Here is an 18,597-nt window from a genome sequence, read left to right as displayed (position 1 = left end):
TATCCGTCCCCATAACTGTGGAGTCCCCAATCACGAGGCCCAATCTCTTACCCCTAACCACCTGAGGCTTGCCAATAGGCTCACCCCCAGAGACCTGCTCCCTTTGGCTATCCCCAGTTGATTTCTCCTCAACTGTAGCCTCCAGGACCGAGAACCTATTTTGGAGGGGAACAGCCCCAGGGGATTGTCCCCCCAACTGCTTTTTGCCCCTCTTCCTGGCAGTGACCCAAGACTTATTCCTAGGAGTATGTGCTGGTCCTAAATCCCGATCAACTTACATCTGAAAGCTTCCCAGATGCCAGATGTTCATTTGCCCTCAAGCATCTGCCCCCAGTCTATATTCTTCAGTTCCAGCCTAATATTGTTGTAATTAGCCTTCCCCCAATTTAGCCCCTCAACTTCAGGACTACATTTATCTTTATCCATCAGTACCTTAAAGCTTACTGAATTGTGGTCACTGTTTCCGAATTGCTCCCCTACTGAAACGTTGACCACCTGGCCAGGCTCATTCCCCAATACCAGGTCCGATATGGCCCCTTCCTTAGCTGGACTATCTACATCCTGTTTCAAGCCCTCAGACTCAACTTCTCCAATCTATCTATGTAATTGGAGGTTAAAGTTAATCCACCTGAAACATAATACTATTTTTTCTCTCTAAGATGCCGTCTGAGCTGTTGATTGTTTCCAATATTTTATAATTTTATTTCAAACAGATTACAACATCAGCATTCAACATAACACAAGAATGCAGCTCCCATCCACTCCATCAAAGGACTGTCTCCATTCATCCGCAAATCACTACTTGCTTCTAAGTCTGCCTCAACTTGTAATCAGCAAAAAAAACTCAACATTTGCTTTGTCATGTCTAGACTAGATCATTCCAATGCTTTCTCCTATTTTCTTCCATTACTTCACCATAAATTCCATCCTGTAAACTGCCACAGGTAAAGTAAAATCTGGGTTGCTCTAACCATCAGATTTCCTCTACATTGCAAAGTATCATACTTCCAATCCCTTTTCAAAGGTAACTAAGCAGTGGTCAGAAGTCTGTTGTTGTCTTGGTGCAAAAAATATTTTTTACATTAACGGCAGGATTTTTCAGCTGTGTCACCGCAAGACCGTAAAGTTCCACACGAGGTCAACAGACCTTTACATGGTCCATGTCCCACCCTCTACTGTTCCCACTGTGGATGGGTCAGGAAAATTCAGCCATAAGTCAAAAATATTAGTCAAATGACAATAAAATAATTTCAAAGTGTTTGTGCAGCATCATTGGGGCAGAAAATGACCAAACAAGGCACACCTGGCACACAAATCAGCTGTTGCTATTGATGTGTTTAAGCCAGTTTTACCTTCCTTCAGAATACTATCACTCTCTATTTTGTTCCATTTAGTCAGCTTTCTCTGACAGAAGAAGTTTATTTTCATGTATTCATACCTTAAACCATTTAACTTCTGCATTCGCTCTTGAGAGTTCACATTCAAAAATAACTTTATCTTTCTCTGGAACCTTGATGTCTTCTAAAGCTTTGGAAAAAGTCACCGGAGGTTCTGTTTAAAGAAAATAACAGAGTAACTGCTATTGCTGCGAAGCAAGTTTTAAAAGTTGCCCCTCTTAAGTACTTGCTAATTTTCGTTCAATCTTTTTAACATTGGCAGAGAAACAAGTTCTCTATTGGTAAATTTTTGAACAGGGATTTGGATGATCTATCACGGCTGTGTCCTTAGATGCTAATGCCGCTTTCCAGGATCATCACGACACCCAGGGATTGAGGCCACAGCCTAGTCAAATTAAACTGAACCTACCACCAAAGTTATTTTTCTTCACGAGGAACATTTAGACACAGCACTAGGCAAAGAGGTATGCCACATACTTCCTATGGCAGAATAAATGGAAAGCATGGCATTTTACATCACTGCATCAAAAATACAGGGAGCAAGGCCACACAATGTGAAAAAGGAAAGCTTAAAGACATAAGAACATAAGAAATAGGAGCAGGGGTAGGCCATCTAGCCCTTCGAGCCTGCCCCACCATTCAATAAGATCATGGCTGATCTGTCGTGGCTCAGTTCCACTTTCCCACCTTCTCCCCATAACCCTTAATCCCCTTGCCTATCAAAAACCTATCTACCCGCGTCTTAAATATATTTAGCGAGGCAGCCTCCACCACTTCAACGGGCAGAGAATTCCAGAGATTCACCATCCTTTGAGTGAAGAAGTTCCTCCTCAACTCCGTTCTAAACCGCTCCCCCTTTATCTTGAGGCTGTGCCCTCTAGTCCTACTGTCCTCTCTGAGCGGGAAGAGCCTCTCCACCTCTATCCTATCCATCCCATTCAACATCTTATACGTCTCAATGAGATCTCCCCTCATTCTTCTAAACTCTAGCGAGTACAAGCCTAGTTTATTCAGCCTCTCCTCATAGTTCAACCCCCTCAACTCCGGTATCAACCTAGTAAACCTCCTCTGCACTCCCTCCAAGGCCAAAATATCCTTGCGTAAGTGCGGCGACCAAAACTGCACACAGTACTCCGGCTGCGGCCTCACCAGTGCCCTGTATAGTTGCAGCAAGACCTCCCTACTTTTATATTCAATCCCCCTTGCTATGAAGGCCAGCATCCCATTCGCCTTCCTGACCACCTGCTGCACCTGCAGGCTGGGCTTTTGCGACTCATGCACAAGGACCCCGAGGTCCCTCTGCACCACTGCATGCTGCAGTTTTTTGCCATGTAAGTAATAGTCCTTCCTACCATTATTCCTACCAAAGTGGACAACTTCACACTTGCCAACATTAAATTCCATTTGTCAGTTCCTGGCCCATTCGCCCAGCCTATCTAGATCCTTCTGCAGACTTTCCACACCCTCCGCACAATTTGCCGTTCCACCAATCTTGGTGTCATCAGCAAATTTTGACACCATACACTCGGTTCCCTCCTCCAGATCATCTATATAAATGATAAATAGCTGAGGCCCCAGCACCGATCCCTGGGGCACTCCACTAGTTACCAACCGCCAATCCGAATAGCACCCATTGACCCCCACTCTCTGCCTCCTATTTGACAGCCAATCCTCTATCCACGCTAACACCCTACCCCCAACTCCATGCCCCCTGACCTTCTGTAATAACCTCTTGTGCGGCACCTTATCAAACGCCTTCTGAAAATGAAGAAACACATCTACCGGCTCTCCTCTATCCACCGCCCTAGACACATCCTCATAGAACTCCAATAAATTCGTCAGACACGACTTCCCCTTAACGAAACCGTGCTGCGTCTGCTCTGTCAAACAATTCTCCTCAAGATGCCTCACTGTTTTCTCCTTGATCACGGATTCGAGCATTTTACCTACAACAGACATTAAACTAACCGGCCTATGGTTCCCTGCCTTTTGCCTACCACCCTTCTTAAACAACAGCGTAACATTAGCTGTTTTCCAATCTTCCGGCACTACCCCGGAATCCAGCGAGGTTTGGAAAATAATCATCAAGGCATCCACTATCACCTCCGCCATGTCTTTCAGAACCCTTGGATGCATTCCATCCGCTCGTGGGGACTTGTCCACAATCAGTCCCTCCAGTCTGTCGAGCACTGCCTCTCTAGTAACAATAATGTCATTCAGGCCCTCCAGTCCTACCATCTTTCCATCGCTAACACCCGGCAAATTATTCATGTCCTCCTCCGTGAAGACCGAAACAAAAAAGTTATTCAAGGCCTCAGCCATTTCCCCATCCCCTACCACTAAGTCCCCCCTCTCATCCTCTAAGGGTCCAACAGTCACCCTAGTCAGTCTCTTCCTTTTTATATATTTATAAAAACTCTTACTATCCTTTTTTATATTTAGCGCTAGCCCAGCTTCATAGTTTATCCTACCCTTCTTTATCAACTTCTTCATCATTCTTTGTTGATATTTAAACCTCTCCCAATCCTCTTCTCGCCCACTACTCTTAGCTACTCTAAATGCATCCGCTTTTAATTTAATACTCTCCTTTACCTCCTTCGTTATCCACGGCTGATCATCTCTCCTCCTACGATCCTTTTTAACCATCGGAATAAATTTCTGCTGAGCACCAAGAAAGATCTCCTTAAAGATCCTCCACTGTTCCTCAGCAGACCTACCTTCCAATGTGCTCCCCCAATCAACATTCGCCAATTCCTCTCTCATCCTATCGTACTTCCCTCTGTTCAAACAAAGGACACAGGTCCGGGAACCCACTTTCTCCTCCACCATCTGCATCAGAAACTCCACCATACAATGATCACTCTTCCCAAGAGGATCCTTCACCACAAGGTCCCTAATTCTACCTGCCTCATTACATAACATCAGATCCAAGATAGCTCGCTCCCTCGTCAGCTCCAACACGCACTGTTCAAGGAAACTATCTCGGCAGCATTCCAAGAGCTCTTCCTCAAGCCCACCGCGTCCAGCATGGGTCGACCAATCAATATGTAAATTGAAATCCCCCATAATTATCGCCGTTCCATTCCTGCACGCCGCATTTATTTGCGCGTTAATAGCCTGCCCCACCTCCAGATCATTATTTGGGGGCCTACAGACGACACCCACCAGCGTCTTCCTCCCTTTGCTGTCCACCCACAACGATTCCACTTTCTGCTCTTTGGCTCCTATATCATCCCTTACTACCACCCTGATGCTATCCTTAATCAGCAGAGCTACGACCACCCTCCCCCCCCCCTCCCCCCCGCCTATCCTTCCTAAACACTTGATACCCCTGGACATTCAGCTCCCAGTCCCTGTCACCCTGCAGCCACGTTTCTGTAATGGCCACCAGATCATATCCATTTGTGCTGATCTGCGCCACCAGCTCATTCACTTTATTCCGAATGCTTCGTGCATTCAGATTAAGTGCCTTCATCCCAGCCTTCACCTGTACCCTATTTGCAGGAACGCCACCAACCTTACTCATGCACCCTACTCCCTTTATTATTGGGACATCCTTGGCCTCTTCCCATGCCTGTACCCTCTCCTTTACTTTAGAGCCTGTAATTTCACCTACCCTCGCACCCTCCCCCCCCCCCCCCCCCCCCCAATTAGTTTAAACCCCTATCTACAGTCCTATCTACACGATTCGCCAGGACTCTGGTCCCAGCATGGTTCAGACCAACCCCATCCCACCTGAACAGGTCCCACCTACCCCAATACTGATGCCAATGCCCCATAAATTCAAACCCATTCCTCCCACACCAATCCCTGAGTTACCCATTCAATTCCTTAATCTTATCAACCCTACGCCTGTCTGCATACAGGCTCTGTACCTGAATGCGTAGAGCATTTGCAATAAAGTGGATGAACTAATCGCGCATAGATATAAACTGGTACAATATAATTGGGATTATGGAGACATGGCTGCATGGTGACCAGGAGTGGGAACTGAATGTCCCAGGGTATTCAATATTTAGGAAGAACCGGCATAAAGGAAAAGGTGGTGGATTGGCACTCCTGGTTAAAGAGGAAATTAACATAGTACTGAGAAAGGATATTAGCTCTGACAACATGGAGTCTGTGTGAATAGAGTTGAGAAATATCAAGGAGCAAAAAACATTAGTGGATGTCATATTTAGACCCCCAAACTGCAGTGGGGAATGGTACTAAACATGAAATTAGTTATGCATGTGATAAGGCAATATCAGTGATCATGGGTGATTTTAATCTGCACATAAATTGGGCAGATCAAATTAGCCACAATGCCGTAGAGGAGGAATTCTTGGAATGTATACGGGATAATTTTCTTGACCAATATGTTTATTGGCGTTTATTGGTAGGGGGATTGAATTTAGGAGTCGCAGCGTCATGTTGCAACTGTACACAACTCTGGTGCGGCCGCACTTGGAGTACTGTGTGCAGTTCTGGTCCCCACATTACAGGAAGGATGCGGAGGCTTTGGAGAGGGTGCAGAGGAGGTTTACCAGGATGTTGCCTGGTATGGAGGGGAGGTCCTACGAGGAGAGACTGAGGGATTTGGGGTTGTTTTCGCTAGAAAGAAGGCGGCTAAGAGGGGATCTTATTGAAACATATAAGTTGATTAGAGGTTTAGATAGGGTGGATAGTGATAGCCTTTTTCCTCGGATGGAGAAAGCTAGCACGAGGGGGCATGGCTTTAAATTAAGGGGGGGTAGTTATAGGACGGATGTCAGGGGTAGGTTCTTTACCCAGAGGGTGGTGAGGGATTGGAATGCCCTGCCTGCTGCAGTTGTAAATGCGCCTAGTTTGGGGGCGTTTAAGAGATCCGTGGATAGGTTTATGGACAAAAAGGGATTGGTATAGGTTAGTGGATCATTGTTTTTTAACTGGTCGGCGCAACATCGTGGGCCGAAGGGCCTGTTCTTCACTGTAGTGTTCTATGTTCTATGTTCTAATATGTGGAAGAACCAACTAAAGAGCAGGCCATCTTAGACTGGATACTGTGTCATGAGAAGGGAATCATTACCAATCTAGCCATACAAGACCCCCTGGGGATGAGCAACCATAACATAATAGAATTTTTTATCAAGATGAATAGTAGTTGATTTGGAGATGAGGATGCTGAATCTTAATAGAGGAAATTATGAGGATATGAGGCGTGAGTTGGCCATGATAGACTGGGGAGAATTACTTAAAGGGATGACAGTGGGTAGACAATGGCAAACATTCAAGGAGTGAAAGAGGGAACTGCAGCAACTGTTTATTTCTGTCTGGCACAAAAGCATAATGGGTAAAAGGGCCAATCCATGGCTTACAAAGGAAATTAGAGAGAGTATCCGATCTAAGGAAGAAGCATACAGATTGGCCAAGAAAAATAATAGGTCTGAGGATTGGGAGCAATTTAGAATTCAGCAAAGAAGGACCAAGGGATTGATTAAGGGGAAAATACAGTACGAAAGTAAGAGTTTACATAGATACATGAAGAAAGAGAGATTGGTTCAGAAAATGTACGTTCCCTGCAGACAGAAACGGGGGAATGTATAATAGGGGATAAAGAAATGGCCAAGCAACTGAATACATATTTTGGTTTTGAGTTCACAAAAGGGGACACAAATCAGATGCCAGAAATGTTGGAGAATGCAAGATTTAGTGAGAAGGAGATCAACATTAATTAAGAAATGATGCTGGGCAAATTGGTGGGATTGAAGGCAGATAAATTCCCAGGGCCTGATAATCTACATCCCAAGGTACTTAAAGAAGTGGCTCTAGAAATAGTGAATGCATTGGTGGTTATCTTCCAGGATCCTATAGTCTCTGGAACAGTTCCTGCAGATTGGAGGGTTGCGAATGTCACCCAATATTCTAAAAGGGACGTAGAAAGAAAACAGGGAATTATAGACCAGTAATCTTAAAATTGGTAGTGGAAAAAATTCTCAAATCCATTTTCAAGGACTTTATGGCAAAGCATTTAGAAAACAATAGCAGGATCAGACAGGGTCAGCATGGATTTATGAAGGGGAAATCATGCTTGACAAATCTGTTGGAATTCTTGTAACTAGTAGAGTTGACAAGGGGGAACCAGTAGATGTGGCAAATTTCTACTTTCAGAAAGCATTTGACAAAGTCCCAGACATGAGATTATCGTGCAAGATTAAAGCCCATGGGATTGGAGTAAGTGTATTGAGATGGATAGAAAACTGGTTGGCACAGAGGAAACAAAGAGAGGAATTAATGGATCGTTTTGCAATTGGCAGGCAGTAACTAGTGGTGTGCCACAGGGATCTGTGCTGGGACCCCAGCTATTCACAATATATATTAATAATTTGGATGAGGGAACAACATGTAACATCTCAAAGTTTGAAGATGATACTAAATTGGATCGGAGGATGAACTGTGACAAGGATGCAGAGGTCCTTCAGAATGATCTGGACAGGTTGAGTGAGTGGGCAAATCAATAGCAGATATAGTATGATCAGGATAAATATGAGTTATTCACTTTGAAAGCAAAAACAAGAAGGCAGATTACTACCTGAATAATGTAAAATGAGAGAGGGAGTGTGCACAGGACCGGGTGTCCTTGTGCACAAGTCACTGAAGGTGAGCATGCAGGAACAGCGGGAGGTAAAGAAGGTAAATGGCATGTTGGCCTTCATTGTGAGAGGTTTTGAGTACGGGAGCTGGGATGTATTGTTGCAGCTATACCAGGCCTTAGTGAGGCCACATCTAGAGTATTGTGTGCAGTTTTGGTCTCCTTTTCTGAGGAAGGATATTCTTGCTCTTGAGGGAGTGCAGCGACAGTTTACCAGACTGACCCTGGGGATGGCAGACTGATGTATGAGGAGAGATTGACTTGATTAGGATTGTTTTTGCTAGAGTTCAGACAAATGAATGGGGATCTCATAGAGACTTATAAAATTCTAACAGGTCTAGACAAGGTGGATGTTCCTGATGGTGGGGGAGTCCAGAACCAGAGGTCACAGATTCAGGATAGACCATTTAGGATGGAGGTGAAGAGACATTTCTTCACCCAAAGTGTGGTGAGCCGGTGGAAATCATTACCACAGGAAGTAGTGATGCCAAAACATTAATATAGCACTTCGGGCAAATGGGATCAAAGTTTCTGGGGAAAAAGCAGGTTTAGGCTTTAGAGTTGGATGATCAGCCATGATTGTAATGAATGGCAGAGCAGGCCTGATGGGCCAAATGACCTCTTCCTGCTCCTATCTTCTATGTTTCTGTGTTTCTATCACTGTTAGTAGCACTAATATTGTTCTTAAGCTGGAAAAACAGTAATTCAGCCTGAGTACAATAAACATATATACAGTACGAGGTGGAATAAGTACAACAGCAAGAAATGATCTTGAATCAAAAGATGTAGAATTCACATAGATAAAAGTAAGAAATAACAATGGGAAGAAGATACTGGTAGGAGTAGTCCATAGGCCCCCTAACAGTATCTCTACTATAGGATGGGGAATAAATCAGGAGATAACGAGTGAGTGTCAAAAAGGCAGTACATTAATCATGGGGGATTTTAATCTTACCTGGATTGGGGAAATCAAATTGGCAGAGGTAGCCAATTTGGGCAGCATGTGGCACAATGGTTAACACTGCTGCCTTGCAATGCCAGGGTCCAGCATTCAATTCCAGCCTAGGGTGGCTGTTTGGAGTTTGCACAATCTCCCTGTGTCAGTGTGGGTTTCTTCCAGGTGCTGTGGTTTCTTCCTACACTCTAATGGTGTGCAGGTTGGGTTGATTGGCCTACTAAATTGCCCCTTAGGGCAAATATGTGGGTAAATATGTGGAATTAGGGGGAAACAGCCTGGGTGGGATTTTTGTCAGTACCAAGCCCAAAGGGCCAAATGGCTTTCTTCTGTACTGTAGGGATCCTATGATGATTCTGATAGTCATGAGGAGTGTACATACTACAAAGAAGAAGGTGCTGAAAGTCTTAAAGCACATCAAGGTAGATAAATCCTTGGGACCTGATGAAGGGTATTCCAGGACATTGTGGGAGGCTAGGGAGGAAATTGCTAGTCCCCTAGCCGAGATAATTGTACCATCGATAGTCACAGGTGAGATGCCTGGGGATTGGAGAGTGGCAAATGTTGTGCCTATGTTTAAAAAGGGCTGCAGGAAAAAGCCTGGGAATACAGGCCAGTGAGCATCACATCTGTGGTGGGTAAATTGTTGGAAGGTATTTTGAGAGACAGGAGCTATAGGCATTTAGAGACACAAGTACGGATTAGGGACAGTCAGCATAGCTTTGTGAATGGAAGTTCATGTCTCACAAATTTGATTGAATTTTTTGAAGGGGTAACCAAGAAGGTGGATGAGGGGAGTGCAGTTGATGTTGTCTACATGGACTTTAGCAAGACCTTTGACAAGGTACCGCATGGTAGATTGTTGCATAAGGTTAAATCTCACGGGATCCAGGGTGAGGTATCTAAACAGATACAAAATTGGCTTCTTGACAGAAGCCAGAGGGCGGTTATAGAGAGTTGTTTTTCAAACTGGAGGCCTGTGACTAGCAGTGCTCCTCAGGGATCAGTGCTGGGCCCACTGTTATTTGTCATTTATATTAATGATTTGGATGAGAATATGGGAGGCATGGTTAGTAAGTTTGCAGATGACAGTAAGATCGGTGGCGTAGCGGACAGTGAAGAAAGTTATCTTAGATTGCAACGGGATCTTCATCAATGGGCAAGTGGGCTGACGAATGGCAGATGGAGTTTAATTAGACAAATGCAAGGTGATGCATTTTGGTAGATTGAACCAGGGCAGGACTTAGTCAGTTAATGATAGGGCGTTTTAGAGATTTAGGGGTATCTGTTCATAGCTCCTTGAAAATGGAGTCATAGGTGGATAGAGTGGTGAAGAAGGCATTAGACATGTTTGGCTTCATCGATCAGAACACTGAATACAAGACTTGGAATGTCTTGTTGAAGTTGTATATAACATTGGTAAGGCCACATTTAGAATACTGCGTGCAATTCTCATCACCCTATTACAGAAAGGATATTATTAAACTAGAAAGAGTGTAGAAAAGATTTACTAGGATGCTACCAGGACTTGATGTATTAAGTTATAAAGAGAGGCTGGATAGACTGGGACTTTTTCCTCTGGAGCATAGGAGGCTGAGGGGCGATCTTACAGAGGTCTATAAAATAATGAGGGGCACAGATCAGCTAGGTAGTCAATATCTTTTCCCAAAGGTAGGGGAGTCTAAAGCTAGAGGGCATAGGTTTAAGGTGAGAGGGGAGAGATACAAAAGGGTCCAGAGGGGCAATTTTTCCACACAGAGGATGGTGAGGGTCTGGAACGAGCTGCCAGAGATAGTAGTAGAGGCGGGTACAATTCTGTCTTTTAAAAAGTATTTAGATAGTTACATGGGTACGATGGATATAGAGGGATATGAGCCAAATGCGGGCAATTGGGATTAGCTTAGGAGTTTAAAAAAAAGAGCGGCATGGACAAGTTGAGCCAAAGGGCCTGTTTCCATGCTATAAACCTCTATGACTCAATAAGGAAGAATTCATGGAGTGTATTCAGGACAGTTTCTGAGACCAAGATGTTGTGAATCCAACCAGGGATCAGGTTATCTTGGATCTGGTAATGTGTAATGAGGCAAGTTTTTTTTCTCATCTCATAACTATATCGCTACTAAAATTTGTTTAAATAATTCTAGGCATGTGTAGCCTTATTTTAACCCTTACAATTAAATATTGCAAAATATCTAATTTCGCACCCGACCTATCGAATCCCTTGAAGTCCCACAAAATTTAAAATAAACTTATCATGGCTAAGTAGTTTAAAATGAGCATCATACTATTCGGAAATCCTTCCCAATCATATCAATTATGTTGTTGGACTGGACCCGAATTAATGATCAGGAGACATGACTTCAAATACCATCATGACAACTGAGAAATTTAGATTCAATTAGTTAATAAATCTGGAATGAAAAACGAGCATCAATAATGGTGATCATGAATCTACTGAGTTCTCGTAAAATCCATCTAATTCACGAATGTTCTTGAGGGAAAGAAATCTGATAACCTTAATATGTGACTCCAAATATCTTTGGCAAAGTCACTAACACTTGGCTGCCCACTACTTCTCTAGCAAGTCACCACCTTCTGAAAGATACTTAAGGATGGGCAAAAGTAGCTGCCACACATCCTGGATTGAATGCTAAAAAATTGTGTATAATGGTTAAATTTTCTATAAATTAGTTGGAAAAAATTCTGTAACAGCGGTCTTTTTCACAACAGCAGTAGTGTACACCTGGGCTTAGAAAGGAGCCCAGAGAAAACAGGACAGTGAATCCTGCACTTTCTCAGTTCGCTATCGTCATCTGTCAGAAATGTGACAGAGACAAAGGTTTCAAGTCTACCAAGGGTTGGCAGCACAATCAAAATTTATTACCCATCAAAACAAACAGCTATCGACCTATATCTAATACTTATTAAATCTGCAGTTGTAGTTTTATTGTTAAGGTACGTTTTTAGTAGGAATCCCTCCTTGCCTCGCTATTTGATAAATTTAAACACAGTTCACTTAAGTGTGACAAAGGCATTATTGATTAATTAGCCACAGCCATCAAAGGATTAAGGTATTATTAAAAAGTGCAGAAAGCATAGCATAATTACCATTGAAAGAATACACTTCAGGGATATCAATTAATATCAGGATAGAAGTGCAATTTATGTATTCCTGATAATGTTGTTTAATGTGATCCCATTGGTTGCGGTGTTTTTAAAGTTGTGTTGTGACAAAACAATCAAATTGTGTATACAAAAGAAATTTGCATGAAATTTCTTTTCTTATATATCAAACTCTCATCTGAACACTCTTGCACTGATCTTGTGCCTGCAATTCTTTTGTCTGGTGTTTTATTAAATACTTTAACCCACTGAAAATAAATGGATTATGTATCTTGTAAACTGAGAGAGGTGGATACTCAACGAGACCTTGGAGTCCCCGTGCGTCAGGTGCTGAACATAAGAGCGCAGGTACGATAGGCAGTAAAGAAGGCAAATGGTATGTTGGCTTTTATTGCGAGGGGATTTGCGTACAGGGATTGGGATGTTTTGCTGCAATTGTTTAGGCTTTGGGTGAGACCACACCTGGAGTACTGTGTGCAGTTTTGGTGTCCTTATCTGAGAAAGGATGTCTTTGCTATAGAGGGAGTACACCGAAGGTTTACCAGGCTGGTTCGTGGGATGGCAAGTCTGTCATATGGGGAAAGGCTAAGTCGGTTAGCATTATATTCACTGGAGTTCAGAAGAGTGAGAGGGGATCTCATAGAAACTTATAAAATTCTAACAGGGTTAGAAAGGGTAGATTCAGAAAGAATGTTCCCAATTGCAGGAGAGTCCAGAACTAGGAATCAAACTGAGGTGGGGAGAAATTTTGTCACCCAGAGAGTGGTGAATGTGTAGAATTCATTACCACCGAATGTAGTTGAGGCCAAAATGTTGTCTGATTTCAAGAAGAAGTTAGATATAGCTCTTTACACTAATGGGATCAAGGGATATGGGAGGAAGGGGAGATTAAGATATTGCATTCAATGATCAGCCATGATCAAAATGAATGGTGGAGCAGGTCCAAACGGCTGAAGGGCTACACCTGCTTCTGGTTTCTAAATATCTCTATAAAATAGTAAAGCTGGGAATTTTCTTGTTTATATTCTAGGCTATATAATTCTGAAATGTCTAATCATTAGCAATGGTAACGTTACTTTAATAAGATCAGTGTTGGTGGCAGCCAAAACATAAAAAATATTTTTGCAATCTACATTTTAGAATCTGTACAATTTATAACTTGAACTGAACATCCATGGATTGCTTATTTCCAAAAAGACAAATTCATGTTTTGAGACGCTATAAATAAACATTTTTTTTCTTTTTATTCCAATTCAATCAAATCAAGTCCAATTCAGAGTCTCAACAAGTGAGACATGCCCGATCTAAGCTAACAAGACAGGGCTCTCGCCTCCTGTCTTGGGCATGATCTATATGATCCAAGCTGATTGGAGTGGGCATAGCTCCTCCTCCAAGGCTTGACCTCATTTGCATCTTAGCCTAAAGGCTGAGATGCCGCTTTTAAAAATTGCTTCAAACGGAGCTAAAATGTAACCTAATGACTTCAACCAAGCACAGCATTCAATACTACACTTGATCTTAGCTAATGGCAGAGAAGCAATGCCTTAAACTGATAATTCTTTAGGTTTCTTCACACCATGCATTGAACAGTGGCTGGGAGTGCAGGAACATACCAGCTAAATAACTAAGCTATTTTAATATCCAGCTTAATTAGAAGAAAATGTAAGGGAAATCATTTTTTACCAAACCCTTGGAAGAAAACTGGAAGTTACCTTACATTTCTCTATTTTTAAAACATTACTTTTATTGTTAGAATAGATGCTATCAGGATTGTTTTCTCTGTTGCTAAATTAACCCAGTGATGTGAATTATGGGAAGAAGCCCATTCATATTGTAGCAGTTCCACTAGAGACAGGGACACAATTTCAAAATGGTCCAAGGCTGGCTGTAAATTAAAACTAGGCACATGGGGCTCCTAGTAGGGAGGACCTCTAAGACCTCCCTCACAGTAATAAAATTAACATTTTTTTAAAATTGAAAATATTTAATGGGTTTATTCCCTTTTATAAAAGTTTTCTGTGGCCCACAGTAAATCGCAGGGCATTTCTTGCCTTTAACACAATGTTTACCTGTTACGATGAGTCTTCCAGATGTGCGTATGTCTTCAGCTTTGAAACTAATCAGCCCTGAATCTTCAATCTTCAAATTGGATAATGTCAAGGCATGCTTTTTGCCCAGTGTGGTAATCCTGCAGTTGGCTCCAGGTTTCATTCTAATACTGTCCTTCGACCAGGTTGTTTCCACATCTTCATGGGACAGCTCAACTTCAAAAGTACAAGTTTCTTTCTCATGCACTTTCATTTCCTCCAACCCTTTGATCAGTTTAATTTTTCTCACTATTTCAAAAAAGAATTGAGATCAATGTTCTGAATAATAAATTGGTGATTTATAAAATATAAATAAAAAGAGTTAAAAGTGGTCAAAATTAAGAAGGCATAAGGGAAAATTTGATACTGAAGTTTAGATATTAGGACCCCACATATTCATGACTATAATTAGTTTGATACATTAGTTAAACTGTAGTTGGTATCACTGAGAATTATTATGACTCCAGCTGATGTTATAACTGAAAGGGAAGATTCCAGAATGGAATCATAGCTAAAAGACTTTTTTTCATATAAAACATGGAGGAACAGAGTCATGGGACTGCTAATTAGTTTTAACAACACAAATAAAACATTTATTAAACATGAAAGGATGGATTTTCATACAATACTCTTTTACTCTCCCTTTAGTTTAACAAGGTGTACACAAAATTTTAAGATTAACACAGATTACAAAGTACATCATGAACTACAATGGTTCCAATAACACAAAGTTCCTATTAAGCACACCCTATTAAGTTGTGGTCTGTGGTTTTCTCTTCCGAGTCCTCCAGATGACTGTTACATAAAAGTTCCTAAATTCCACACCCAAAAGTAAGTTTTAAAATCTCCTCTCAATGCTTTCTCTTAGCTGTTTCAAAATGCAGTCCAGGTTTTCAAAATGACACTTAAACAGAATTTCTGGTCCACTTTTAACAGAAAATCCAGTCCAGATTTTCAACTCACTTCAGGATTTCTATGGGGTGAGCTTAACAAAAAAACTCTTAAAGGCCTGATTTTACCACTTTCATTTTAAGTGCTGAATCTGGGTGCAATTCAGATCCAACTTGGAAATCAGCTTTCAGGCTGTTCCCTATTAGCACTTAACCTGAAAAAAAAAATCATGAGTCCCATTTGTGCTGTGAGCAGCACTTATCATGCCCAAAACTATCAGGGCTCTGAACTGTGCACACGCAGTTACAAAACAATTTGAAAAAGCGCGCCTGTGTCAGATTGTTCCCGGGCCACAAAAAATGAAGAAAGTGGCCCGGGAGTGGAAAGCAGGAACAATGGCCCTCAAGTCAATACTGTCCCCCTTATCCACCACTGCACCCCCACCCCGCTATCCAGACTGATCGCGACCCCCCGCCCCCTTTCCCCTACCAATCACCCACAGAGTGGCAGCAGACGCTCCTGTCTCTCCCCCCCATCAGACATCCATCTGGCATCCTTCCCCCCCTAATCAATGAGCGATCAGGCACCCCCCACCACCACAGAGCCATCTGCACCCCCCCCTCCATCAGTGAGTGATTCCCACCCCCCCACCAGAGATATATCGTAACTGCCCCCAACCCCCCCGAGAATGATCTGATCTCACTCCCCCCCTCCCCAGAGAACGATCTGGCCTTAATTCCACCCCCTCCCCACCTCAAAAGGAACATCTGACCTGCCTCCTCCTCCCTCCCCACCCCCTCACCAGAGAATGATCTGGCCTGCCTCCCTCCCCCACCAGACAACGATCGGCCTTACTCCCCCCCAACCATCAGACAACGATTTGGCCCCACTCCCCACCCCACCAGACAATAACCTGACCCTCGTCCTTCTTCCCGCCTCACCAGTGATCTGAGTCAGAGAGCCATTGGAAACTCTGAACTTGCCTCTTCAGCAACTGCAGCGCCTGATTCAGACCTTTATTCAGCATGTTCATGTTGGCACGATTCCGGATCGACGAAAGCAGTGGTAAAGGGAGAAATGCTGATAAAGTTGGGCGGGCAGTTCATTAATTCAATTTAAATGTATGCAAACTTGGGCGGCACAGTAGCACAGTGGTTAGCTCCACAGCTCCAGGGTCGTGGGTTCGATTCCTGGCTCAGGTCACTGTCTGTGGAGTTTGCACATTCTCCTCGTGTCTGCGTGGGTTTCCTCCGGGTGCTCCAGTTTCCTCCCACAGTCCAAAGATGTGCAGGTTAGGTTGATTGGCCATGCTAAGAAATTTCCCCTTAGTGTCCAGGGATGTGTAGGTTAGAGGGATTAGTGGGTAAAATATGTAGGGATATGGGGGTAGGGCCTGGGTGGGATTGTGTTCGGTGCAGACTTGATGGGCTGAAGGGCCTCTTTCTGCACTGTAGGGTTCTATGGTTCAAATGCATTCAAATTGCCATTGCGCCCATTTCGGCTGCAAATCGGATCACGGCCATTCCCGGGTATCAGTAAAGTGGCCATCAGCGCAGGCGCGGATCGCGTTAATGGCCTCACACCCAACTTTACCACATTTTCATGCCCCACGCAATGAAAAGATAGGGCCAAAATGGGCATGAAAATGAGAGAGAACTGCATTGCTTTTTGGGCGAGTAAAAAATTCATGCAAGATCTGTTTCCAGCCAGCAGGGGAAAGAGATGGGGCTTAAGCTCACTGAAAGCCAGCAGATAGCAGCAGAGGGCACCATGCTCAGATCTCTGTGTTCTATTTGAATGATCCACTCACAACCCACAGATGCCAGACATCCTTGTCATTTGTCATGTTCACCTTCTCTCCATCTGTCTTTATACTGGACAGGCCCATGCACAATAGCAAGCTGGGGGTGAAGTGACAGAAAGCAAGGCTCTCTCTCAGTTCAAAAACTAAGCCAGAAAAAGACATGGATCAATCTAACGGTGACACTGAGCCCTGCAGCAAAAAGCTAAATGAAGATCCTGCACCAGCTCCTCCCTCAAACAATCCTATTCTGCAAGCATTGTTCTGTTTTAGTTATCTGCCTTCCTCTAATTATCATTACTTTCTATCACAGGAACTTCTGCAAAGCATTCAATAGCCTCAACCAGCCATATCCTTAGCTCGAGTCCTAACAACACTTCAGATGAGGACATATGGACCCTGAGGACACCACAGTAGATGTTCTGTTATAGTGCTCACCCAAGTCCTCTACCAGTACAGTGACACAGATCTCGGTGGAACCTAGTGCTAGAACAAGTTTGGAATCACAATCTGGTGAAGACAGCACACAATCTGGTCCACAGCAGGTGGAGATAGGAACATCCAAGGTCATCAGCTCCCAGAGGACTGCTGAAGGCCAAAATTCTACTAAGTCCAAATCAAATGATGAACTTCTGGACTCGGTCCAGATCAGTTGGTGAAGGTGCAGTGACAATCACAGGAAAATCAGGAAGGAATGTCAGGTACATTCTTCAGAATGCAACAGGCGATGTAGGAGTCTTTTCACCTTCAATCTGATGTGACAGTGCCAGTATGCCAACACATATAAGTCAACACTGGCAGGATGGCAGCCACCATGGAAATTTTGATCCTGAACATCAGTCCTGCACTGATGATGGAGCTACACTCCATTGCAGTCACCTCGATCCCACTCCAGCTGCCCCCTTTTCCTCAAGGAATCAGCGAGGGACCTTTGGGCACCCATACGGACAAGGACTAATAGATAAACACCCCTCAGTGATCTATCCAGGTGACTCCAGGAGTGTCCAGCCAATCCCAATGCCCTCTTCCTGTGACCGCCAGCACCTTCAGTTCCATGGGCCCAGCAAGGTCCACTTGCCTCACAACAGAGACCTAAAGTAGGCCAGAGCCCACCAAGTCCCAGATCTCCAGAGAACACCCGCCAAAGTCATTACAGACAACAGGGTGTAACAGCCAGCAAGTTGCCTTCTCACCCACTGTGAATGTTGCATATGCATCTCGGCATAATGGTTAAGTTAGGAAAAGTAGAAAAATCAAGGAGGACAACAGACAGTGGTATAGGTGTTCACAACATATATATATTGTTCACAAATGCTAACAGAATTCCACCCATTACATATCTCTTCATGAGCTGTGTTGCTGTCAGTCAGGTATAATACCATGATCCCTTCCACTGTTTATCACAGATGTGGCCATCATGGGCCTCTCTGTAGTGTGCTTCCATATCATCAGTATGTGGCCCTTTACACGATCATTCTCAACATCACTGATGCCTCAATCTTAATGTTACGTGTGCTTGTGGAACAAACCTCATTCACATGCTTTGTACGGTCAACATCATATTTATTCTTGACTGTGTCCTATCTTGTCTGCATTTTTGGAAGGTGAAAGTGTAGTGTAAAAGGAGAAATGTGTTTACGCATGGGGAATGGTCATATACCTTGTAACTCCATGTGCTACCTTGTAACTCTAGGCACTCGCTGTCTCCCAGCAGGACATTCATGCTATGAGCC

General features: G+C 43.4%; 1 protein-coding gene across 1 annotated transcript in view; it reads right to left on the bottom strand.

Annotated features, from left to right (window-relative positions):
* The window catches only part of obscnb (obscurin, cytoskeletal calmodulin and titin-interacting RhoGEF b), a 696,366-nt gene that overhangs the window by 526,927 nt on the left and 150,842 nt on the right, over window positions 1-18,597 (bottom strand). The window contains exon 17 of the mRNA XM_080214757.1: window positions 14,155-14,421. Coding sequence (XP_080070883.1) covers window positions 14,155-14,421 — 267 coding nt within the window. The remainder of the gene's footprint in view (window positions 1-14,154; window positions 14,422-18,597) is intronic.

The sequence above is a fragment of the Carcharhinus amblyrhynchos genome, chromosome 2 (assembly GCF_965287045.1).
Source record: "Carcharhinus amblyrhynchos chromosome 2, sCarAmb.v2.hapA, whole genome shotgun sequence".
Classification (NCBI taxonomy): Eukaryota; Metazoa; Chordata; class Chondrichthyes; order Carcharhiniformes; family Carcharhinidae; genus Carcharhinus; species Carcharhinus amblyrhynchos.
Note: the sequence above shows the minus strand (reverse complement) of the source record. Positions and strands in the feature narration are given on the sequence as shown.